This window comes from Mesoplodon densirostris, chromosome 17 (assembly GCF_025265405.1).
Source record: "Mesoplodon densirostris isolate mMesDen1 chromosome 17, mMesDen1 primary haplotype, whole genome shotgun sequence".
Lineage (NCBI taxonomy): Eukaryota > Metazoa > Chordata > Mammalia > Artiodactyla > Ziphiidae > Mesoplodon > Mesoplodon densirostris.
Window position 1 is genome coordinate 20,537,782 of NC_082677.1, and position 27,367 is coordinate 20,565,148.

The window sequence follows — 27,367 nt, forward strand, 5'->3', positions numbered from 1 at the left end:
GGGAACAGGACTTCTAAAACGACAAATATGTCTGGAAGCCTGTGGTCCAAGGCCATTTTTGCTGCCTATAAGCGGGGTCTATGGAACCAGACAGAGCACACAGCTCTCCTGAAAACTGAAGGTGTACATGCTCGAGATGAAACTGAATTCTATCTTGGCAAGAGGTGTGCTTACGTGTACGAAGCAAAGAACAACACAGTAACTCCTGGTGGAAAACCTAACAAAACCAGAGTAATCTGGGGAAAGATAACTCGTGCTCATGGAAACGGTGGCATGGTTCGTGCCAAATTCCGAAGCAACCTTCCTGCTAAGGCCATTGGACACAGAATCTGTGTGACGCTGTACCCTTCAAGGATTTAAACTTACTGAAAAGGAAATAAATAAAAGTGTGGAAAAAAAGAAAACAAACAAACAAACAAAAACAAGCTCTTTCTCCCCATCCTTGATTCTCAGACCTTTAACTGGACTAAGGCGATGGCAGGAGTCCTCCTTGATCTGTTCTTCTTCCATGATATTTGACATGGGCACATTGAGGCTAACGGTGTCTTCATCAGAAGGCTGAAAAGAAACAGGACACTGCCTCATTCAAGGGAGAAGTGTTATCAATATAGATTAAGAGAATGCTATGTGATTAAAAAAAAAATACTGTGATTCTCACAAACATAATATTGAGTAAAAGACACCAAAGGACAATGCCACTTCTGTAAGTTCAAAAATGGGCAAAACTAATCCATGGTGTTGGAAGTCAGGATAGCGGCTGCTCTTAGGTTAGGGGCGTGGGCGCATGATGGAGGCTTTCTGGGTGGCTGCTAAAGTTCTGTTTCTCTAACTGGGAGCTGGTAATGAGTGTGTTCACTTTGTCAAAATTCATCAAGCTAACACTCACGTACTTCTCTGTACATATGTTTTGAGCTGAAATTTTTTCAGGTACCTGATGATATTTTCGAACCTAAGAGCCACAGTCAGGGCACTGAGAAGGACTGGGTAACACCTGAGAGAACAGAGAAATAACTGGAAATACACTACCATACCAGCCCTAAGTCCAATCGATCACTTCAATAGTAATGGTGCTCTGAGATCCGACAACACAAATTTACCAAAACTATATTAAGGTTTCATGTGGCCAGTCACAGAAAGCAGGCAGTCAGCCTCTGGGACAACATCTCATTTATTCACAGCGCATCTTACACGCAACATCAAGCTTCAGTTTATTTCCCTGTTTAGGCTGAGGAAGCTGCTTTAAATATATAAGAAGCTGCTTTAAATATATAATATATAGTACTTAAAAGGAACAGGGGTTCTGTGCAGTTTTCAGAATAATGTTTCGATTTAGTAATCAGAGTTAGTTCTCCCTGGGGGTCTTGTTTCCCACACTAACTGAGGAAGTTTATTCAGATAATCTATGATTCTGTCACAAATGAAATATGAAGCCTCATTTATTTTCCTATGTCTCCGTTTTAGCGTCACTGTTTCATGAAAAGCTTTTCAAATCACAGGGATCAGGAACCTCCACAGAGCACGTTTCTGTGGCTTGCTTCTAAACTCCTGAGGCTATAATTTTTCACAGTACAGTGTTCATTTACTTTTGGACACGTGCACAGATTGTTCAGAAACTGGCAGAAAACAAATGTACATTTCATTCATTACACAGCTATTCACTGAGCCTCACATTTTTTTTGCTTGTTTATCTGAGTGACAAATGCTAAATCAATCAGAGTGACAAATGCTAAATCAAACAATGGCAACAGCCAAAGAAAGGAATGAGGTGTGATTTCTGAACCCCACAATGAGATGGAAGTAGGAAGCAAGACTGACTGACCACAGATAATAAAATATTTGCCAAATAAAGTGAAAATAGAAAGCTACATAGAATAATCCAGAACCCTTATCCTTGTAAAAAAAAAAAAACATTTCTAGGAGGTGTTCTGAGGTAAGGAGGCCACAATGCAAGACAAAAAAAAAAAGCCAAAGGGAAAATGTATACACTTCATTCTGTTGCACATAATCCTTTCTGTAGTCCCTCCTTCCACCCTCCTCCCATCTTAAAAACTTATTAGCAAAATTCCAAGATATGCATCTAGTTAAAAGGAAGAAAATAAACCCTTGGCCTCCTTTTAGAATATTAGCATCCTACTTATACTAAGTGAGAACAAAAGGATAATGAAGTTCTTTGTGTAATGTTTTATTAATGAACTTAATTATCCTTAGAAGACAGATAAAGGATAAAGCAGAGTCTGTTTTAATTTAACAGAAAATAAGCTCGGGTGAGTAATTTCTGAAACAAAGGGCTATTTCAGGGGACTTAACGAGTTTTAATAAAGTTAAGGGAGTAGAATTAAATACAACTTATAAAGCAATGTGTTGAGTATTTTCTCCCCCACGGAATCATAGTAAACTATTCATGGAGGTTCATGAGGGTAATTTTATTTTATTGATACTGGCCTTCTTTTTCTGCCTACTACTCTTCTTCCTTTTGAAATATTCTGTATTAGAAAGATTTTAAGGTATCCTAGTGCTTTATGAAGTGTTTTGTGGAAAATAAATTCCAATATCTTAGCTACATATTAAACCTCAAAGGCCTTAAGAGAACAGGGAAAAGCCAATTTTCCTGGACTTATATATAGTAAAAATGTGGATTTCTTAGACAGGGTAATTGACCTATTAAGTACATCTTCAAAGAGTATTACAATGTTTCAAAACTCAATAACCACAAAAACTCAGTAAGTTCCCTCAAAAAAGGAAGGCCTGATAATACATACATCCCCTACTCCAGCTATCCCTCCTAGCTCTGCTGGTCAATAAACCCCATTTAATGGTTTATTACTGAAAGATTTTGCAGAACCTAATATAAATAAGATAACAAATGTTCTAATTGAGCTATATATAACCACTTTACAAAGCTCCAGTGTGGGAGGCCTCTTAGCTCACAAATAACCAAACTTTTATCCAATTATCTGAAAACAACACAATCTAAGAATTTCAGGAAAACAAATATTGATATAAAAATTATGGCTACTCAAAAATGCATTTCCTGTGGGTAAAATGCAATGTACATTTATAGTGGGAAGCAGCCGCATAGCACAGGGAGATCAGCTCCGTGCTTTGTGTCCACCTAGAGAGGTGGGATACGGAGGGTGGGAGGGAAATGCAAGAGGGAGGGGATATGGGGATATAAGTATACGTATAGCTGATTCACTTTGTGATACAGCAGAAACTAACACACCATTGTAAAGCAATTATAATCCAATAAAGATGTTAAAAAAAGGCAATGTAGGGCCTCCCTGGTGGCGCAAGTGGTTGAGAGTCCGCCTGCCGATGCAGGGGATACGGGTTCGTGCCCCGGTCTGGGAGGATCCCATATGCCGCGGAGCGGCTGGGCCCGTGAGCCATGGCCGCTGAGCCTGCGCGTCCGGAGCCTGTGCTCCGCAACGGGGGAGGCCACAACAGTGAGAGGCCCGCATACCGAAAAAAAAAAAAAAAAAAAAAAAAAAGGCAATGTACATTTGATTCCTTAACATTTATGCAGGCATATAACAACTTTTTCCTAAGTTACTCTGTCACTTAAAAACAAACACATTTATAAAAATGCCTTCCGGGTTCTTGCACACCACTTAGTCATTTCATAATATTTATTAAGCATGCAAGAATATTCCAGATAATGTGAGGGGTGTGGTAGGAGGGGAAGGAGGTAGGGACTCTCTTCTTGAGACATTTACAATCATTAAAGATTCAGAAAAAGCTAACAACAGTTAATATTTACATAACAGAGGATTTCAAATAACTTTCACAAGCATTATCACATGTTCTCATGCAACTGCCTTTTATCCGAAAGGAGTACAGCGAATGCAGGTAGATATATCTAGAAGCACAAAAGGAAAAAAATCTGATCACGAATTTACCTCTGTGGCAGATAATCGCTTGTCTCCATTATCACTCCCAACGCCCGAGTCAGAATCCTTCTTGCTGGGTTAGATGCCATCGATATTGAATTCATTTAGAAAAAATTAAAATCACAAAGTTCACAACAAGAGACATCAACTTATATTCAAATAATGACTTTACTAAACAAATTTTTATTATTACCAAAAGACAACAAATCCGCCCATTATTGAAGGTTGTTAAGACAAGGGCTTAATGAAAATCAGATACTTGTACCGTCTAAATATGGTACAAGATAAATTCTTTGTGTTCAGAGTTTCATGGATTTATACTCTACCTGAGTGGCCCATTCTTTGAAACAGTTAATAATTTTCTTATTTTATTGATTCTAGCATATGAAAAAGCAAAAACTACCAATTGCTTTTACCTCTTATGTTATGAAATTTCCTAACTTTCAATAATTCTGTAAACTTTTATTCAGTGACTAAATAAATTTGATAGTATGTTTAAAACAATAAAATAATGAATACATATTTTAAGCATTATATAAAAGTACCATTAGGGTAGGCTGAGATTTTCAGTCACTACAGTATATTTACATTTTTTAGTAAAAAGTTCAAGGAAGATTTCTGCAGTGGAGACATTTCAAAAACAACCTGCATTTCTACAAGTGTGTTCAGTGTGAGAATTTTGTTCTCCGAAAATTCAAGGCCCAGTTTACACCACAAAATGGCCAAGGACATGTTAAACGATTCTAAAACTTCCATTCTGAACTGGAAATGGCAAAAGCTACGCACAGTGCATTTTTAAAAGACAATTTAAAAAAATAAAAATAAATAAAAAATAAATAAATAAAGTCTGCATTTTTTTCTTAACAATGTTCTGGAAGCATATTAAAAATTAACTTAAAAAACCATGTCTCGGGCTTCCCTGGTGGCGCAGTGGTTGAGAGTCCGCCTGCTGATGCAGGGGACACGGGTTCGTGCCCTGGTCCGGGAGGATCCTGCATGCTGTGGAGCGGCTGGGCCCGTGGGCCATGGCCGCTGAGCCTGTGCGCCCGGAGCCTGTGATCCACAGCAGGAGGGGCCACAACAGTGAGAGGCCCGCATACCGCAAAAAAAAAAAACAAAAAAAAAAACATGTCTCTAACACAACATTGTAAATCAACAATACCCCAAAAAAATTTTTTAAAAAAACAACAAAAAACCATGTCTCAGTTTGATGTGGTTGTTTTAACTGATCAGTAAAAAATACATATATTTATATTATAGATCTTATTTATAACATGTGCACACACACATATGTTGCACTCAGGAAGGACTGATTCTTGATTAGGAGAGGGTAGATGAAACCTGAAAGATGCCAAAATGTTATCAACAGCATCAATTTTCCCTGTTTTATTCCGAAAGTGTTCAAGAGTCTGATGTATAAATCTGCATTGTCTGAGTGAAACACAAGGATTTTTTGGAGTTAGTTACCTGGAGTGCCTTGGCCTAAGCAAACTCTAAACGGGGGCTTCTAGCCAAGGGGGGTCACACTCACCCGTCTTCCACATGCTGGTGTAAATGTGGCCTCTCCATGGTGTGGAGATAAAGGGAGTCGGTTGTCTTAATCTGGCATGCTTGGATGCTCAGATACTTAAATATGTGCACTTTGCCCTTGGTGCAAATCTATGGAGAAATTAATAATAAATATATTTTTAACGGCAAAACAAATGTAAACACTAGACATCTCACCATGTATATTTTAGTTTTTGCATTTTCACTTTAGGTAACACGTCAACAATGACCACCAAATTTGACCTCTCCAAAACAGGGAAGATTTTAGGCAATCATTTCCTCCAAATTCGACTTCAATAGAAAACCATGTTCAAGAAATTTCTAGTTTCTTGCACTAAACCGCAAAATTCTAACAGAAATACATTTAACTATGAATTGTGTAAAACGTATATATGTCAGATAACTAACCTGGTAATGTTCCAATTCTGAAAGCATATATACTTCATTCTGTTCTCACATAGCTTAATATCTGAGCTTGAATCTTGTCTCTAAATGACTGACAATCATATTTTAAAATGGTTAAACTCTAGTTTCCAGCTAACTTCAATGTAAGGAATCTATTACTCCTTTTGTAATCCATACACTCCGTGAAAACATTTCAAATGCACGTACAAAATGATACAGATAATAACTGAATAAGTGAAATAATCAAACATCATAATTCTGGGACTGCGGTGACCAGAACAGTGAGGCAAATGGTGGTAAACAATTGTGATGTCACAGAAGACAACATATTGTAGTCAGGTTCACCCAAGGTTTCATTTTTTAAGAGATTGTGACTGTTTATGATCATATCCATACATTAATTCTGCAAAATATCAACAAACCAGTTCTGCTGGGAGTTGCTTAGGTGCTATTGATAGCCTATCCCCCCGGCAACAGCTTTGCTGTGAGACCCCTCACCTGTGCTGGAGGAGACTGCAAAGGGTTATTCTCAAGCAGTAATACTTGCAGCTGCTTCATCTCTCTAAAACAAATGGGAATCACGAGCACTTTATTGCAGGAAAAGTCAAACTTTACCAAGGGAAGATCTACTAGTTCTAAAAGAACAGAAAAAAAAAAAAAAAAAAAAAAAAACAGAAAGAAAGAAAAAAAAAACTCAGAAAGCAACAAGATTAAATGGCTAAACACATTCAAAAATCTTCTGCTTATCTGGAAATATATCATTTAGAATAATTAAAACCAAGGTGTGTATTAGGAATATAAGTTATGTATATATAATACTTTACTAAAGAGGAGAGGAAAGCTTTCATTGGGGGCCCAACAGTTTTTAATTTGTTGTTATTTCTGATACGAGCTGGAAACACTTGACATATATAACACTTATTATTTAAAAAGGCTTTTTTTCCAGTGAAACAATCACATAAGCCACACCACACAAGAGATGCTTATGTTTTAACTTCAAACTGTTTTCAAACAGCTTGCTAGCTTATGAATAATATGTTAATTACCACATATTCTTATGCATTCCGTGTATGTGGGCTGGCAGAATCTCAGAAGGAGTTACTAGAAATATGTTCTTAATTGTTTAACTCCACTTTAAAAAAGAAATGCTATCAAATTTGGAACTTTGCAACAGACCCTGTAATCCTGATTTGATTAGGCTTTATTCTACTGCTTTAAAAAAGTCTTCTGTAGCTCCACAAACAAGACAGAACATTATGTTTAGCTTAAAATCCCCACCCAGTGGCATAGCAAACACTCAGTAATTTCAAGCATTCCAACCGACATTGGCAGCTGCAAGACACGAAGTCAAATATATTCCATAGAGCAGACGCTGAGCAATGCCAGAGCAGGGTGACACGGAGCAAACCAACAAGATCTCCATGTGAGAGGCTACGGAGGGTTCATTTCAGAACGGGCCTCACCACGTTTGTTATGAAACCTGGTAAGGGAGGATACACGGTGCTTTCAAATACTCAAGGAATTCCCAAGCAGATGAAGGGCAGGGACTATAGGAAGAAGAGGAACAGAAGGCAGTGACCTGGAGAAAGAATTCATACTATCCCTCCGCTCCCCCTGTACTGCTGGAGGGTTTTCACGTTACTCAGCTAGACTACTTCGTGTTCCCCCAACAAAGGTTCACTTAGCAACCAGTCTCTGCAAATTCAACTCGCTCTGGGTGTGGAAGGGACTTTCCTTCTTTCATACCCTAGTGAACTACTTTGTATTAAACAAAAGAGTCATGAGATTGAAATGCAAGGACAGAGACATGGGAGCAGCAGCTCAGCAGCTCCCAAACTCAGGTCCATGATAGGCAGGCGGCTGTGTAAGAGAAACTCAGGATGTGTCTCTTTAAGTTTTTTTTATTGAAGTATAGTTGATTTACAATGTTGTGTTAGTTTCAGGTGTACAGCAAAGTGATTCAGTTATATATATGTGTATATATATTCTTTTTCAGATTCTTTTCCATTATAGTTTATTATAAGATATTGAATATAGTTCCCTGCTAGGTCTTTGTTGTTTATCTATTTTATATATAATAGTGTGTATCTGCTAGTCCCAAACTCCTGATTAATCCCTCCCCCGCTTTCCCCTTTGGTAAGCATAAATTTGTTTTCTATATCTGAGTCTGTTTCTGTTTTGTAAATAAGTTCATTTGTATCATTTTTTAAGATTCCACATATAAGTGATATCATATATTATTGGTCATTCTCTGTCTGACTGACTTCACTTGGTATGATAATCTCTAGGTCCATCCATGCTGCAAATGGCATTATTTCATTCTTGTTTATGGCTGAGTAGTATTCCACTGTGTGTGTGTGTGTGTGTGTGTGTGTTGTGTGTATACACATTACATCTTCTTTATCCATTCATCTATTGATGGACATTTAGGTTGCTTCCATGTCTTGGCTATTGTAAACAGTGCTGCTATGAACATTGGGGTGCGTGTATCTTTTTGAGTTGGAATTTTCAAATTAGAATTTTTGAATTCTTATTCAAATTGGATGTGTATTGTTTAAATTGCCCCAAGTAATTCTCTGCTCAAACTCAGCTCTCCCACCAATAGCGGGATAAGTGATTTCCCTCAGGTCTCACTCGTCCTGGTTGCCTTGAAGAAGCACATGGAGAGCAGTGGGAGATGAAGAGAGGAGGTGAAGCCAGAGGATGGCACGGAATCAAGAAAGTCAAAGGGAAAGGGAAAGTAAGACCTTTCCAGTTAATAGTTCATTTTGAAAACAGGGCTGAGAATTAGGGGGACTGTATGTAAAAAGAGTATCTCCTTGCTATAACTTCCAGTAATATGAATCCATCTCTCCGATGACTAACTTGACTCCCTCAAGTTAGGCTGGCAAATCAGGGGTGAAGTTTCACTGCACTCTGGCTTTTCAGCGATTTGCCACTTAAAATGAAGACTTTTAAGCAAGACTAGAGAGCTAAGTGCTTGGAAGACACAGCAGGAGGGGAAGGAAGGCGACTTACAGTTAAATAAAGTAAGAAATGGTTTTTATAATGACAATTCCTTTTAGTGCCTGTTGGGGACACAATTACCATCTTAGTTTAGGAAAGCTAGAATCTGACCTTTTCACAACAAGGAAACGAAGGAGAAAATGATAACTCCAGCTCAGAAAAAGCCAAAGAGAGCAAGGAAAAAGGTGTAAGAGAAGAACTAAAAAGAACAATGAATCCCACTCCTCTTTCTCCATTGCAAAGAGGGGCAATGAATGACTACTTCAATGTTCTGTCCATTCTGGTGCCAGAAAGAACAAAATAGAGTCTCCCCGTTGCATTAGTTGTAGTATAACCACCACAAGATTGATGTGGGCAATTAGGCCACAAACTTCCCCCCCTCCTCAAATTGAAAGCATATGAGGAGGGGTACTAAAGAGGAAAAACAAGTGAGTAAATATGAAAAGTCTTTCAATTCACTGCCTGAGAGCATTATCAGTGCTCTTTTGTTAACAGAGTTCTCCAGAGTAAAGCAAAAAGAAACTTGATATTCAGGAAATTATTTTTTTTTAAAGAAGATTTTCCATTAAATTGACGTTTTAGCTCCGAGTGTATATTAAAATATTAAGCCTGAGAAAACATAATTATGAAAAGTATAGAAATTTGTAAGTGATCTTTTTAGGAGAAGGAATGCTTTTAAGTTAAGAGAGCAAGGAGTGGTGAGAGAAACAAATATCTTGATTTTACAGATGCGCTTTCTTCCCACATGTTTCTAAACCATTACAGGAAACTGTTAAATGATTAAATTTTTCTTTTGAAAACAAGAGTTCAATCATTTGTGATGACTTCTCAATAATTAACCTAAGAGCTTAAATTTAGATGAAAGTTTTCTTTAATGCTATGAAAGGCTATATGATTATAAACTTGCTGTTTGTAAGAGTTTTCTCTTTATACTTGCTCAAACCAAGAAAAACAATTTCATCCAATCAGAACTGGAACCGCACAATGACGAAATGAAAAATCAATGTTTGTATACCAAGTCATCTCAAGTAATAAAGTAATAAATCTTTAGGCCCAGATAGTTTCTAATTCTTCTTCTTTAAATACTAGCCAGCATGAGAAAGGTGAAGATGGCAGATAACACTTAAAACTCCCATCTATAAAGCACATTACATTTTGTAAAGCTCTTTCCCTTTCCTGAGCTCCATTTTCTTGCCTTGAATAATGAAGCACTTCAAGCCAAAGATCATGAAGCAGGAACAGAATAATAAAAATCAGGCAGCTCTCAAACACCTGCATTAGAGTCAGATTAACCAAATGCTGACTGTTCCCAAATATACGCTTTAGCTTATCAGGCATCCTAATGTGCTTAAATAAAAATGATAGAAACCAATGTGATCTTTGAGAACCAGAGTATGTTTTGGAGAAAACATTCAGTGTCCTGCTGTTCATCAACTCATTCCTGATTACGTCCAAACAAGGATCCCAAAATGTGAAATTCAGATCCAGCATGATCTACAAGGCTACTTATCACCGTTCTTAATGGTATAACATTTCTGAATAAATACATCTTTTTTATTTTTAATTTATTTTTGTTTTATTGAAGTACAGTTGACTGACAATTTTTTTGGCTGTGCTGCATGCGGGATCTTAGTTCCCCAACCAGGGATCGAACCCATGTCTCAACACGGAGTCTTAACCACTGGACGGCCAGAGAAGTCCCTGACAATTTTTTTATTGAATATCTTTTTATTTTAACTTCAACGCAACATATCAGAGGGACATACTATGGAAGCCCAGAGCTGCAGGGAAGGGTTTGCCCGTGTTTGGCTCCTGGGTGGGGCTGTGTGAGGGGCTCGGTGTTCGTGCCGAGTCGCAATGCTGAGGCTCTGGAGCCATCCTTGCTCCAGGCTTCAAGAAATTCATCAGAACAATCAGTGGTATCAGCCCAAGATTCACTTTAGCAAAGGCACGCCCTCGCCTGAAGCACAGATTCGAGACACTCAGGGTTCCCAGTCAGGGCTCCCAGATGCCCCAAGCCCCAAACCCTGACTTCTGCATCTGCAGGACCAAGTGCAGCAACTAACTATTGGCTGGACGTTCCAGGACATCACACGTCCATCCATACCAAAAGCAATTCATGTTGCCTCCTGTTAGGAGCTGAACTGTGTGCCCCCCAAATTCATATGTTGGAGCCCTGACCCACAGCACCTCAGAATGTGACTGTATTTGGAGATAGGGTTTTTAAAGGGTAAATGAGTTAAAATGGGGTCATTAGTGTGGGCCCTAATCCAGTATGATGGGTGTCCTTACAAGAAGAAGAGATTAGGACACAGACACAGAGGGAAGATGCAGGGAGAAGACGGCCATCTACAAGCCAAGGAGAGAGGGCTCAGGAAAAACCAAACTGACCAACACTCTGATCTCAGACTTCCAGCCTCCAGACTGCGGGAAAATACATTTCTGTTGTTTAAACCACTCAGTCCGTGGTACTTCGTTATGCGAGCCTGAACAAACTTAATACACACACATACACACACACACAGCTTTATACAGGGGTATGATTTTGTTACTGAACCCCTGACTAAAATTACAACTTGAATATAACTTTTCTGTTATCAGCACATGAAATTCGAATTATAATTAATATTAATAGGCACACACAAACATGACTAGAGCTACCTTCTTCACAAAGGTAAACAAAAAATAATAAAAGCCTCCTGTTTGATTCATTTTTCCTCTTTCTTTTTTTACCTTGTGGTAAAACTTTAAGGTAATTTCTTCTGACATTCAGTTCTCGTAGGGATTTCAGTTGCCCTATCTGCTGAGGCAAGGCTGTGATCTCATTGCAGCTGACGTCCTGCATTGAACACAAAGAGAGAAACAGTAAACGCCTTTTGCCAGGAGATGAAGCATTTCATGTGAAATCTCCTTACAGAATTTAAATATTAGGACAACTACACAGGTACATTTTTATATTGGTCTCCGGGTCCGAGGTCAAGTGAGGCTTAGCACAGAGAAGAAAAAAGAAAGTGCAACATCTAAAACATCCTCTGAGAGAAAACAGAGAAAAGAAGCATGTTAGTAGCCTTCGGTAGCTACTCTGCCAGCCTCGAGGGCTGCTGTTCTCACATGCTTCAGTCTTATTTCTCACAACAAACCCATGAGGTAATATTACTGGCCTAATATTCACAGATTAGAAAACTGAGGATCAGGAAAGTTCAGTCAATTGTCCAAGGCTTGCAAGTACCAGGGTTAACGCTTGGAACAAATTTCCAGCCCACTGTTCAGCCACTACCTTACCTTACCAAATGCTCATATTTTACAGTGTATACCTATATATATTACTGCATTGTTTGGATGCATTATTTATTTAAAATGGAGTTCTTATCAGAAGGCTGGAAACTTTGGACCTGAACACCTTTACAAACATTCTACAAGCAAGACTGTGGGGTATGCGGACTGTGTCTTCTTTGTTTTGGAAAAGTAATACTCTATTAGTAACCAATGATTGGAATCACCTCTTGACACGTGCAAAATGGTGGCCATGACATTTTTAATCTTCTAGATCGTTATTACCTCCCCTAACCCCACTCTTCCTCTTGTCCCTAGTGGTTCTGCCCTGCTCTCCACCTCCCTTACCCCAGCTACTCCGTTAGTCCAGACCAGCAGTATCTCTCAGCTAGACAGTATAATGATCTTCTGGTTGTTTCCAGGCATCAATCTCCTCCTCGGTTCCATCCTTCACAGAGTGAAGATTTACAGAGTGTGAAGAATTTCACTCTGTCATTCATCAGCTCAAACACCTGCAACGGCTCCTCAGGATAAAATCCCAAACTCAAATCTGCTCAAATGTTTGCCTTCTCCTGTGAGCCTGTGAGCTCCTAGATGGAAGAGACTGTGTCTTAGTCACTCTGCCTCCTGTGCTGAGCAGAATGCCAGGTATAAAGTAAGGGATCAGGGGCTTCCCTGGTGGTGCAGTGGTTAAGAATCCGCCTGCCAATGCAGGGGACACGGGTTCGAGCCCTGGTCCGGGAAGATCCCACATGCCGCAGAGCAACTAAGCCTGTGCGCCACAACTACTGAGCCTGCGCACTAGAGTCCGTGAGTCACAACTACTGAGCCCACATGCCACAACTAATGAAGCCCACGTGCCTAGAGCCCGTGCTCCGCAACAAGAGAAGCCACCACAATGAGAGGCCTGCGCACTGCAAGGAAGAGTAGCCCCCGCTCGCCGCAACCAGAGAAAGCCCACGCACAGCAACAAAGACCCAACGCAGCCAAAAATAAATAAATTAAATAAAATAAATTAAAAAAAATAAAGTAAGGATCAATAAATATTGCATAAGACTTATGAAGTCCATTTATGTTGATGCTCCATAATGGTACAGTTTATTCTGTCTCTGGCTGGGAGCCCAAGAGGCTCCAACATACACACCAAATTTCTTGCAGGTCTTGCTTGGTGTCACAGAACCACAAATATATTTGGGCCACAAATGATCCCAATGAGATCAAGTCCTTAAACATCCCACATCACTGCTGAACCTGCAAAAACTCCCCTTCACTCATCCTCTTAGAAAGCAGCAAAGCCTTGTTTCAGAAATTGGTTTCATATTCACTCGGATGAGAACTCACCATTGACCAATTCCTTGAAACCTCTGTGCTCCGTGTTAAGAGCAAGGCTGTACAGAACACAGTGGATCTCTGCCCTCTAACCTCATCTCATTTACATATCCTCAGGTGACTTGCCAATCTGTCAAGGTCATGAAGGCGCTAAATGGATATCACTTGATGAAGAGGAATAACATCGCTCCTATTAAAGGAAATGAAGCTGTCATCTGTAAAGCCTGGGTGTACGCATTGGAATCAGCCCGCCATACCGTTCCACACTCAGCTGTCTGACTTGGGGTTGGGGCAGGGGGCTGGCGTGTGACAGGTTAAGGACATTAGGTGTTCAACGGCATCACCCGCAAGCTGGCTATTGCTGCATTGCTTCTGGCCCAGAAAAGTCACACAAAATTTTATGAAAGACATCCCTAATGTTAAAAAAAACAAAAAACAAAAAACAAAAACGACAAGCGCATCTGCAGAGACATAAACGTCTAAGGAAGTAATTACATAATTAGGAGGTCCAGAGATTTGTTCAGTCACTCTTAGCCCCTCAATGAATCAGTAAATTACTCTGCCTTTCTGAATATACTTCCATATATGAGAAGTGAAAAGTAAAATGCCACCTTTTCCCAGTTACTATGGCATTTCATCAGCCACAAAAATCTACAACCAAACCCTTTCAATGAAAGTTTTATCTTTCTTTGCTTCCACCAAGTTACCAATAAGCAAGAGGTACCATTTTAAAATCTAAGAGTCCTTACACAAATGGTACACAGGTAAGCCCTAGAAATATATGAAATTAAATCATTTTTTTGGACTCAGGACCAGGCGCAGTCATGTTGGTGATGGCTGAGAGGAGGGGAGGTCATGGGAGAAGAATCAGTGAGAATTATTTTTCACCTGTAAGGAGAATTTATGTTGACACCTAAAATGTTTTATAAGTCTGTGAGTGATAGCATGAGAAAGACCCTTTTGCAGATTACGGGAATCATGTATTTTTCAATGTGAAACTGATGATTTTCAGAAGTTTTAAGGACATAATTTACAAAGAAAAAACATTTCTCTTTAAAAAAGAGAGGTGGGAGAGGAAAGAGAACGGAGATATTTAGGCAGCACAGTCTCACCATGAAATCTCCTGAGATGAAATTCATCTTTATTCTATTTTTTTCCTGTGTACTACACTCACCTTGCACGTTGTTGACTAACCTCAGCTAGCCATGAAATTAGAGTATGCTGTTTCCACAAATATAAGGTAATTTTTCCAACATATATTTCTAAATGGCCTTATCAAAGAAAATAGACTCCCCTCAGCTATATTTATTCAACACTTATTTACCTGCAGGGAAAACGCTTTCCTAATTTATTTTTTTTAAAGAACTTCACATAATGATAAAACAAGTTTTTCCTTCTAACTTGCAAGACAGGACATCTGTAGACAATTAGAAACATGAAGTCCAATTGTCCATTCACATTTTGAAGGGTATATGGTGAAGGTCAAATTATTTTAATAGTACTCTGCACTTCTGTCAGTTACTTCCTGTCCTGCCAAAATAATGAGGGAAAAAGCAAGATAAAGACTTTTCACTCTTGTATGATCAACATTGCAGGAAACTGTGCAAACTCAATGCCCTCCCAGCTATTGAACCTGCCAAGTTTTAAAGAGGTTATGAATTTCATCACAAAAATAAAACCCCACAGGTAATTATGTCTTAATTAGTTGGGAATGAGGAGGAGGACAGAGAGGAAAATAGTCTAGATGTTTTCAGACAACGTATTTCAGGTTAAAAAGTGTAAAAGCAACATTCCTAGAATAGCCTGGTTCTCTATAAAGTCTGTCCACATTTAGTCTAAAAAATAATGGCTTTTTTTGGGGGGGGGGAGTTCATTTTAAAAAGATATGATTTAGGAAAATAAATTTTAAAAATAAACAACATTAATGCCCCATATTTCTGAAATACTGAGAATTTATCAAGCTATGAGTTCCAGATCCAGTAACTTCTTAGAATAGTCAAATGAATCCCTTCCGAATTGTCTATTAGCCCTAAGCTATGTCTTGGAAAATAATTATTCCAAACTACAGTGAAATCAAATTACCATATATTCAGCATTATAAAGTTTTAAATATACAGGTAGGCCCAATTCTATTGTTTGATACAGAAATGAATCTAATCATTATGCATTATATAATCTAATTTTATTCTTTGATACAGAAATGAATCTAATCATTATGCATTATATAATCACATAAATACTCAAACTTAAGTTTTATGAACCAGCCAGTCTAATTTTGTCATTTAGATTAAAAAACAAAATAGAGAATTTTAGCTATGACTTAAAATACACTTATTTTCCACTGGTTTAATCAAGATGCTTTTAAGCAACCAAAAGAAAAACTTTAGAAGTTAAGATTCTCATTTCATCACAACTCTTCTGGGCAATTTAAAAAGTCTCTAGAAGGGTTAAATGCATGTTGGAGATAAATAAATTTTTGCTGACTGACTGCTAATTGCTACCTTACCTTCAGAATGCAAAAATGACAAGGATTTAAAAAATCAGCATAGGTTCAAGGATTATTAAAGTAGGAAATGTTCACTTTCAGAATATATTTTTTAAAAGACTAGACATGCTTTCTTAAGTTGTGACTTCTAATGAAAGCCAACATAACTACTGCGTCAAGATGATCATGGTTAGAGAAGGTTTCCAGTAAGACCAGGCTAAGAGGCAGAACTGCACATGGTATTCTCATGAGCTATCTTCCCCTGACTCTCAGGTTTTCAGAAACTTAGCGTGGTTATACCACAGCTTAAGTCGTATTTTAAAATCTACCTCTTGGGCTTCCCTGGTGGGCACAGTGGTTAAGAATCTGCCTGCCAATGCAGGGGACACGGGGGTTCGAGCCCTGGTCCAAGAAGATCCCACATGCTGTGGAGCAACTAAGCCCGTGCGCCACAACTCCTGAGCCTGTGCTCTAGAGCCCACGAGCCACAACTACTGAGCCCACGTGCCACAACTACTGAGCCCGTGCACCTAGAGCCCGTGCTCTGCAACAAGAGAAGCCACCGCAATGAGAAGCCCGCGCACCACAACGAAGAGTAGCCCCCACTCGCCGCAGCTAGAGAAAGCCCACATGCAGCAACCAAGATCCAATGCAGCCAAAAATAAAATAAATTTATTTTTAAAAATCTACCTCTTTATTTAACTGAAGAAAATGCAAACGTTCTAACAGGAAATATAAGCTATTAATACTGGCCTCCCATCATGTGACCATGTCCATTTTTGGAAATGTCTTTTGTATGACTCACTGTGTAACTTTAGGTAAATATCTTAACCTCTCTGTTCCTAGGTAAAAAGAAGAGGTGAGATTATAAATAATTCCAATTTCCTTCCAACATCAGGAAAATCCATCTACCATATCAAAAATAACGAAGAGATTTTGTTTGAAAGATAGATACTTAACTCACTTAGGAGTAATGTCAATTTTGATTTTTCAGCAATCAAAAACCTAAATGCCTGTAGTGAGAACTTTAAGACAAATCAGTATGTTCATTTAAACTCAAAACTTTTTCAAGCAACCTCTGATATGATAAATTATTACCTCTCAACACTTACTGAGAGTCTACTTCTAGTATAAAACTCCACCTCACACCCTTCCACTTACCCAGCAAACGCATATCTCACCCCCACTGCTCTTCATAAGAAATGCAGAGATAGAAGCAACAGAAAGGACCCTGCACAGGCCATGAGTTTCCAATTCCCTCACAGAAAACAGAGAGGTTAGGAGGCATCTCCAGAGACTATGAATGGACCTACGATTACATCAGACATGAATTCATGTCTCCATTACACCTACCTCAGAGACTGGAATGCAACACATTAAAAAAAAAAAAAAAAAAACGAAGAAGAGATTTTCCTCAGAAGTTCCTCAATACATTCTGTGTCTATAATCAATCCCTGAATTCCAACTCTCCACACAACCAAACATTTCACAAAAAAGAGAAAAAAGAAGTAGCATGTCTAGTCAGGGCCAGGAAATGCACCTTCCAGTCAGTTACTACCTGAGTCAGGCCCAGTGAGTTTGGGGTTGTAAAAGCAGGTTTCTGAAACAGTGATATTATGTCCTCTTATATGAAGTTAAGAGCCGGAAGACACAATTTGCACACACGGCATGAGTTGGGAGAGGGCAGACTTGAGAAAAACCAAACAAGAGATGGACCCCAGTGTGTCAGCATGTACAGAGAACTGGTGAGAAAACTTTTAAGACCTTGGGCAAATGCCCCATAAAAGGTTCTCAAATTTATTGTGTTCTTACTTAGTGTGCCTGTCTTCTTCAGAGCCATCTGTTAATTACAGCATGGCGTCCATACAGTATTTCTCACCAAATATTTAACACACCTTATCCTTCGGGTATGATTTGACAAGTGAAAAAAAAAAAACAAACACAAAAAACATGTTTCCAGGATGCTGACACTGTCTTTATGAGTAAAATGAGGTTTAGTCAACCCAAGAGAAGTCTGCTGACCCTGGTGCCTGGCTTGAGGTTCTTCAGTGAGACACACAGGGCCCATTTGTACCACACCCTACTTTTGTAACATTCTCCCTACTGTTCACGGCCTGCCCCAACTTGAGTGGGAAAACCACTGCAAGTTGAAACAGGGCAACTGCACAGAAAGTAATCATGGCTCCTCTCCACGAGAGGCTTACGATCTAGATGAGGCCCCAGTGAGCACAGCTGCATTGTACTGCGGAAAGGCCTTGGGCTTTCAACAGACAAACCTGGTTTTCACTCCAGCTCTACCACGTCATGGCCCCACGCCCTTTGGGTAAGTAATCCTGAAACCCACACTTGTCTGTGCAAGGTAGACAGGATATCCACCTTGCTGGGTTACTGTCAAGATCGAATGACAGAACACATGTCAAGTACTCAGCAGAGTGCCTGGCATACAGTAGGTGCTCAGTAAATGCCAGTGCTTTATCTCTTTCCTGGATAGAAAGAACATGCAGATACAAAGACTTACAAAGCAACACAGACACACAGCTACAGCTCTAAGGAGACATGCGGTACAGAAGTAATTCAAAGTAGCTGAGGAGGTCAGAAAGTTCTAGATCATTCTCATCAGAAATGACCCTTGAGGGACAGCTCCACAGAGCTTAGGTTCCCCTAAGTTCTCTGGCACCCGAAACAATGTGGAAATATATCCTCGCCTCTTCTGTGGACTCAAGAAAAGACGCCTCAGAAGTGTTAACTTAATGAAAGCCTTCATGGAAGGAGGAAAAACTGCTTGTCCATATTCTTTGCGCAATCACAATCACTAAATGGCAATGCTTTATGTTTTAAGATTCTTAGATAATTGTGATATATTCAAGAAAGTAAGATACTGTTTTCCAAATCCAACTCCTCTCAAAAATTAGAGAGGGCACCCTTCTTGCAGACGGCCACAGTGCTTTGGTTTTTGTTTTTTAAGCGAATGATGACTCTGGAACATTCGCTCATACTTGGAAGAGAAGAGAGTTTACAATTCAGTTTAGGATACCCTTTGAGTCTAATGTGAAAATTTCTCAAATATTTCTACCAAAATAGTTCAACAGGGCTCAGAGCCTAATAATAAGCTGAGAGATTTTATCAGCGCTACGTGACTAAAGGTACTCTGAATGCTTGGGGAGCAACCAAATGTTTTTAACAAGTTGGTTACTATGTAACTACAAAACAGGAGCCTCCCACGCAATTCTAGAATTACTTCAGGCTCTCCAGGGAATTTTTTTTCCAATTGATAGCTAAAATCATCTGATGTAGTTACCTGTAGTATCAATACTATTTTAAGCAAAAAGATATGAAAAATAAATAAGAATGGATGGAAACTAGTCTTTTTTAGTCTGTGACCTTAAGCAAGGCCAGTCACCCCTTGCGGTTAAATAATGGCAATATTATTAAATATTCACCAACTTCACAAATAAATGCTTTTTGTGAAGGTCACACTTGCCCACAGAGCAGAAAGAACACAAGCTATAGAGCTGCCCTGTCTGGTAGGGTGGCCACCAGCCACATGTGGCTATTAAGCAGGAGAAATGTGGCTAGTCCAATCTGTGCTGTGTCAGTGGAAGACCTCAAAAACTTAGTAGGAAAGAAAGACTATTAAATATCTCATTAATTTTATATTGTAGAGATGTTGAAATAATATTTTAGCTATCTAGGGTAAACTAAAATATATTACTAAGATGAATTTCACTTGCTTCTGTTTTTTTTTAATGTGGCTACTAGTACATGTAAAATGACATTTGCAGAAGGACAAATATCATATGATATCGCTTATATGTGCAATCTAAAAAAATGGAACAAATAAATGTATTTATAAAACAGAAACAGAGTCACAGATGTAGGAAACAAACTTATGGTTACCAGGCGGGGAAAGAGGGGGAGGGATAAACTGGGAGATTGGGATTGACATACATACATTACTATATATAAAATAGATAAATAAGGACTTACTATATATAGCACAGGGACCTCTATTCAATACTCTGTAATGACCTATTTGGGAAAAGAATCTAAAAAAGAACGGATACATGTATATAAATATATATGTATGTATAAATGATTCTTCACTTTGCTGTACAGCAGGAAGTACACAACACTGTGAATCAACTATACTCCAAGAGGGAGGAGATTTGGGGATGTATGTACATGTATAGCTGATTCACTTTGTTCTACAGCAGAAACCAACACACCATTGTAAAGCAATTATACACCAATAAAGATGTTAAAAAAAATACATCAAAAAAAATTTTTTTAAGGCAAAAATAAAATGACATTTGTTGTCTGCATCATGTGCTGGGTGAGGGACAGTGCTGGGTGAGGGTGTTTCTGTTTCAGCTACGCCAGGGTGACCGACCCTCTGGGCATCGCTCACCGTCTCTCTGCCTTGGGTTTCTTCTTTTGTAAGATGTTGAGAGCTTGGACTAGATGTCTTTTTTTTCTTTTTAAAGATTGTTATTTTTTTGATGTGGACCATTGTTTTTTTGTCTTTACTGAATTTGTTACAATGATGCTTCTCTTTTATGTTTTGGTTTTTTGGCCCCAAGGCATGTGGGATCTTAGCTCCCTGACCAGAGATCGAACCCGCACCCCCTGAATTGGAAGGCGAAGTCTTAACCACTGGACCGCCAGGGAAGTCCCGGACTAGACGTCTTTTAAAACCACTAGAATTCAAGAGTGCAAGAGTTATTGCTGGTGGAGAAAAGACACAGGACAGGCTGATGGCAGTGTTGGAACCAGGAGGCAAAGCAGCTTCCCTAGAGCTGAGCTCCGGATGGGGGCCTAAGAAAAGCCCAGGGCATCCCTTACAGCCACCCAGCAGCTCATGTGCCCCGAGCCTAGAGACAGGGCTCTTCTACCTCTGCCGCCTGCCACCAGCAGCTGACAGGAGAATTTGAGGAAAGCCCTGCCCCGTGTGGGGCTGGCTGCAGGGCTCAGCATGTGCACCACCTATTAGCAGATGAGCTGGTCTGTAGCAGCACAGCCCATGGCTGGCAAGCTGTCAGCTTAAGCCCGGGTGCAGTGGGACAGAAACACATTACGGCTGCCAAAGGCTGACTTCACCGATGTGCCATACGTCCACTCCGCAGGAGCCCGACAAGTGGAAAAACACCAACGCTGTACTCATACAGTGTTTGCAAGACCTAATCCAAATTCTAGCAAACCCGGATTTGGGGGTTTTTCACACTCCTGAAAGAAGCATTTTTTTCAAATGCAAATAACTATCAGTTTCATCTGAAGTGTTATTTGCTATATCTTTTGTTTTCCAGAATCAGTTAAAATGGAACCTTCTGAATTAACTTGGATTGAAAGCCCCTCACTGGCACAGCACTTGGGAGTCCTCGCAGTCGGTCCAAAGCCACCTTCTTGGTCCACTGTCCATGATTTGACAGCAGCCTTCAGCAAACATTTTTTGGGGCATCTATCTTGTGCCAAGCACTGGGATAAAACAGCAAGTAACACGCAGTTCCGGTCCGGAAGCAGCTTTCAAGGTGTAGCAGGTGTTGGCCTGGAGAACGCCCAGTGAGAAGACAAATGTGGTCCCATGAAAATTCAGTGATACGTAGAGGGTGCTGGCCTTAGGAGCACCCAACCCTGGCTTGGAGGATCTGGGAAGGCTTTTGGAGGAAGTGAAATCTACCTTGGCTAAGAACTGACCAAGAGAAGAAGAGAAGGAAGAAACAGTCCTTGTGGAAAGAGTGATGTGCTCAAAAGTCTGTAAGTGAAAATGAACAAGGCTGGGGTTCAGAGGGTAAAGGGGCCAGGGACAAGAGATGAACCTAGAGAGGTATGCAGGGCCCAGACTCAGCAGGGCCTTGAACACTCTGGGAAGGAGGTGACCATGGCCTAAATCTAAGCCGTGGCCTCGAGGACGTAGTGCCCAGCCTCACTCCACCTAGCCTCAATGGGATTGTACTGCTTCACGCTTCCCAGGCATGCCGTGCACTCCCGGGCGGTCGGGCCTTTGCACAAGCTGTCCCTTCTCTCTCTTGAGTGCCTCCTCTGTCCCTTACATGGACTTACGTAAGGCGCCTCTCAAAGGTCTCTTCCTGTACAAACCCTTCCCAACCCCAAGACTGAATCAATCAATCAGTTCCTACGCCATGCACTTACTTCCTGTAATAGAGACTTTGTGGAGAGCAGGATGTCTGCCCAAATTAACATCTGACTTCTTTCGGAATCACCCCTCTCGGTGGCAGCCGAGCAGCCATGTCCGGGCAATGTGACCATGTGCCTTGGGCATCGCTGACCAAGTCAGGAGAGGACGCTGGAACCAGGTCTCGCCTCTCTCACTCAGAAACCAAGGCTGAGACATGCTAGTAGGCCCTGCTATGTGCTTTATCTGGGGGGACATTTAAACTTGGGCTCTATGGGCTAGGCGACCTCTCCATCGTATGGAGAAGTACAGAAAGCTGAGCAAGAAAACCAGTGGCTTCCATGGTTCTTGACAAGTTTCCAGTACCTTGTTCTAGTCACTCACGATCCCTGACCCGATGTCATGGTGCTAGTGACGTGAAGACCCCTGTATCCTTATGACTCATCCCAGCTCTTGGTGTGAGCTAGTTGGAATGGGTTTCAGATACTGCCGTCCTGAAAAAGGTACTCTTTTCAGGGCTCTCTTGCCTTTATACAGGAATTACTCACTTCTGTCCTAAAATCAGAGTGGATACATATGTGACATGGGGGCTGTCACTTTCAGAGCCAATTCCAGATGAACACAGGACCATGGAGTCATGGCACTCTTTATCTGGGCCTCACAAGCCATCACCCCAGTGTTCCAGGTGGCCCTGAAAAAATTAACTGGAACTGGCACACAAGAGAAAAGTTATTGGCCATCAATGTTCTAGATTGGAATCTACTTGAAGGAAGGTATTATGTCCTTTTCATGGTTGTAATCACAACATCCAGCTTTGTGCTGGACACAAGGGCAGTACGGAAGAACGCTTGTTGGAGGATAAATTATGACAATTACGGTTTAGACCAGTTGCTCATTCTTGCCTCTTCATTCACCCAAGATATCTCAGCTCAACAGAAGTACAGAAAGAACTCCTTCTTTCCCATTTTAGAAACAAGGTCAGTACTTCAATTAGTAGTGAAGGAGGTGACATCTCGGCCTCAGGTACACACTTACAAGCCATCTCTGCCTACCTATAACTTGTTCTTCTTTCTTCTCCCTGAGGAAATGGACACATTTTAAAGTTACATCAATTTGGAGCAACGGTTCCTAAAATCCTTAGAGAATCAGAGCATTCTCTTCTTTCCAAGTTAATTATATACATTCATAAAGTTTGGCCTACTAACTTACTTGCAGATTATTTTGCCAGTGTGTCCATAATTTATCACACATTTATTTATGCAATCTGAAAAAAAAAGTGATCTAAATACCATAGGATAATCTGTAAACTTCAGGAACTGTAAATCCTGCAAACTTCAGGAAGTGTAAACTACAGGAAACCTGTAAATTTCAGGAACTCTGTCACAGCAGAGCCATGATTACTCCTTTCCCCACTTAATGTCTCTATCATGTACAGACCTTCCCACGCACATGATCCCCCTCCTTGACTCACTGGAGCAAAAAGTCTTTCTGACTACCTTGATAGGCTACAATTAGTAAATAAATGAAAAGGGCATCTTAAAAATCAGTAACATACCAACTCCATTAACTGTTTGAGCTGACCTATCTCTTCAGGCAGCGATCCAAGTTTGTTGTTACTTGCAATTAAGACTTTGAGAGGCAGACCACACAGGCAGGCCGGCAGGGCGGACAGCTGATTCCGACTGCGAAGAAATACAAGAACTCTGGTAAACAGGCAGGCTACTTCATACTGTTTGTGAACATGTTTTTTTAACAAACAAGGAGAAAGGAGTGACCGAAGAAAACATTTTGCAAATATAAAAAGTCTGATAAACTTTTATAGAAACGCAAATCCCAAGTGTATAAGAAAATAAAAAATAGTTTTTAAAAAAGAGAGGCATAGGCAGTTTTAAGGGAAACAACTTTTTCCAGCACAAGGAACCCTATCAAGTCCCCTGCAGAAGCTAAGCTGTTGGCCAGCCTGAGAGCATATGGGCAACACAGGCTGTACCACCAATAGCAACGGGAAGCTGGTGCCAACTGTTCCCTTTCTTCCAGTGTGAGCGGGAGATTTCAGCGAGGTCGAAAGCAACCAGCCCAGCGCAGGGAAGCATCATCGCATCCATCTTAGTAGTGACAAGGAAGATCATTTTGCTGTAACTCACAAAACCACCGGGCCCATTTCCAACATTTTGATTCAGCTTCCTTTTGTTAAAGCAAGAGCTCTGTGGTTAAATTCTGCTTGGGTTATCTGTGAAAGAGCTAATTAAAAAAGAAAAAGGAAAGTTTGCCTTCTGGCAAAAGCGAAGCTGGAGCCAAGAGAGGTTCAGTTTCACAGAGGAGCCTGAAAAGGGTGAGTCCAGGCCTCACCTCTGCTCTTCATCAAAAGGTCTCTACTAATGGTCCGCACTGAGAAGTCTTTAAATTTCCCATCATCAATGCTAGTTGACTGAGAGACGGGAAAATATCGGATAAATGAAATCTATGAATCACCCATAAGGATAGGTCAGCCATTTATTTACCTTCCCCTCCACAAGGAGCCCTTTTCCTGCTATCAAGTAAGGAGACAGATGGTTTTCAGTTTCCCTTTCTTTCTCAGCCATTCTGCTGAGGGAGCCAACCACCAGGCAGTGAAATATCTACAAATCTGTCTTTGGAACTTCTGTGTGTATTCGCACACATGTGTGAGACTTCGGAAGCTGTGGTATAGTACCGTGTGTGTATTTGTGGGTGTGTGTATGTCTTTGTGTGTGAGAGACGGGAACAGACAGATAGACTGGAAACACACCAAAATGTTATCAGTAGCCATTTTGGGGGAGTAGGTACAGTGAGTGGATTTTATTTTCTTTATTATACTTTGCTGTATTTTCCAAAATTCCTACAAAGTGCTTTCATAATTCGGGAAGAAATATCATTATAAAAAGAAACTTCACTTGGATACTGGTTACATGGGTAATTTACTTGATAGCAGGAAAAGGACTCCTTGTGGAGGGGAAGGTAAATAAATGGCCGACATATCCTTATGGGTGATTCATAGATTTCATTTATCCGATATTTTTCTAGGTGTGAAAATTCATGAAGATGTACACTTACAATCTGTGCACTTTTCCACACGTATGTTATAGTTCAGTGGAACCTTTCACTCCCTCACCCTCCCACGTGAGGGGGTGGGTATCCATCCGATTAGGAAAGGCTGTCTCTAATGGACGGGCTCAGAAAAAGCAGGTGCTGTGCTGTGAAAATAGCCTTTCCAACCTGGGTGCCCCCCTGTGACCACCATGACCAGGTGCCTGATGCCAGGTAACCATACTCTAGCAAGAAAACGTAGAGTCATGTCTTCTCTCCCCTGCCCAGATGTGAAAAGAAAACTCTTTGCAAAAAGGCACAGAAGGAAAAGAGCTTTCTCTCAGGGGGTCCACCAGAGGGGGAAGGAGAGTGAGAGCCCTGAGGGTGGAGGTTGTATCTCCTGGTGCTGGAAGGACCAGCTGGCTCTTAGCTTCCCCCTGGTTAGGATAACAGGCTAGAATAGGGGCAATGGGCTCGCCCTGACACTCTCTCCTGATGTCTGGGGGCAGTGGAAGGGGAAGCCAGGGCTACCAGGCCGTCTTTCTGTGCCCTCACACCCCTCGCGCTGCCCCCTCTCAGCTGCAAGAGCCCAGTGGGGCTCCTCGGTCTTGAGGAGGGGGCCTTCCCAGTGCCCTGCTGGGACAGCTTTCTTCAAGCTCCAGAACAGTTTCCTGAGACACTCCCTCTGGAAAGGAGAACTCGGTTTATTAAAAGGCGGCAAGTAAATAATTTGGAATTTGTGGTTTTAAATATTCCTTGATATACAATTTCACATAGTGAGACTGCTCAATTAAAACGTTAATACGGTAATTCTCTTACTCTGGAGCCATAGTTGAACTTCCTTTGGAAGAGAGGATAACGGCAACAAAGATAAGTATTTTTAGAAATTTCTACGCTCCTATTTTCCACAGAATCAACAATTACAGTTGGAGACCTTTCCTGTGTTTCTCTGCTTGCAAACTCGGATTTAAAGTATTCCCAGTCTCACCACCTCAATGCAGGCATGTCATCAGATTCGCAGGTATTGCATTGGGAAGCGTCTATATACCATGTGAGCAATGCAGTGAAGCTTCTGCTCCTGCAGACACGGGAGCATTTGAAATGACCTGGGATTATTCCCACCGCAGTTCTTCCAGGATGGGTAACCAATTTAAAATAAAATGTAGGCTTGGGAAAGCATTTGCGGTTTCTTTGATGGGGATGAATGCTTTTCATGATTAAAGCAGCTGATGGAATAGCCTGTTTATTTAGGCCCTACACATTCCCCTATCTATACTGTAGTGAATCACCTGTAGGCAAATGAGATGCCAGGACTAGTCATAATACAGCATGCCACAGGCCTGGGGCACATTTCTTCTATTTCATCCATCCCGTTCCCTCAGCCTGTACTTTGTATATTTTATCACAGGATGTTCCTGTATTACTGGTAATTTCCCCCATAGAAAAAGGAAATACACATGCACACAAAAACCCATTAGCTCTCCAGCAAATATTTATAAAGAAGAGGAGAAACTGCACGCCCTTTAATCCTCTCCCCACTAAAGACCACAACAGCAGCCTGAGCTTTTTGAAACTACTCATCTGGCAGCAATTTTCCTCAAGCAAGTAAGTGCCTCAGGCCACAATCCACCACTCTGGCCCCCACGTGTCTCCTGCAGCCCTCTGCACTATGAACAGGGCCTTGAAAGAAACAATGGTTAAAAATAAGACCGTACAGCATCTGATCAGGTAATGGCCAACATTTATGTTCAAATCCAGCCTGGGAGTCACATCTGAAAGCAATATATTTAAAAAGAAAAAGATTTTTTAAACTCACTCATTACAAAAGAGTAAATCAATGGGGGAAAAGGGCCACTCATTCAGAAGTAGAAATTACAGATTCGGTCATGGTGGCCTGAGCCTTCCTGCCACCACAGAGCAGGCCCTCCCCAGAGTTTCTTGTCACTCTCCCTGCTCAGGCTGGGTGGAGGATGGTGCGAGGAGGAATGAGGAGGGGCAGGAAGGCAGCGGGCTCTTACCAGTCTGTGATTACTGCTAACGCTTTGTCTTCCTTCCTTCTCAGCTGAATGACTTCCTACTAGACTCACTGGTCTGTTTCCTCATTTCAGGGTGAAACAAGGCAGCTCATCATAACCTGAACAGTTCTGATAGCCTAAGTTTGCAGGCTAAATTCCTCTTCAAGTATCACTACCCTCGCTTAACAAAAGTCCTAAATTAAGGAGTTCACAAACCAAGCCACTTCTGCATGGTTTCACT

The 27,367-nt window shown here is 40.7% G+C and overlaps 2 protein-coding genes across 2 annotated transcripts in view; one reads left to right on the plus strand and one right to left on the minus strand.

The window, feature by feature from the left end:
• Positions 1-27,367, minus strand: part of LRCH1 (leucine rich repeats and calponin homology domain containing 1) — a 192,034-nt gene that overhangs the window by 54,744 nt on the left and 109,923 nt on the right. Inside the window, exons 3-8 of the mRNA XM_060079853.1 lie at positions 23,622-23,748; positions 11,583-11,688; positions 6,342-6,478; positions 5,422-5,549; positions 3,900-3,963; positions 456-558 (exon numbers count right to left, since the gene is read on the minus strand). Coding sequence (XP_059935836.1) covers positions 456-558; positions 3,900-3,963; positions 5,422-5,549; positions 6,342-6,478; positions 11,583-11,688; positions 23,622-23,748 — 665 coding nt within the window. The remainder of the gene's footprint in view (positions 1-455; positions 559-3,899; positions 3,964-5,421; positions 5,550-6,341; positions 6,479-11,582; positions 11,689-23,621; positions 23,749-27,367) is intronic.
• LOC132477484 (large ribosomal subunit protein eL33-like) lies at positions 28-363 on the plus strand. The gene has a single exon (XM_060079854.1). The coding sequence runs from the start codon at positions 28-30 to the stop codon at positions 358-360; it is 333 nt and encodes a 110-aa protein (XP_059935837.1). The 3' UTR covers positions 361-363.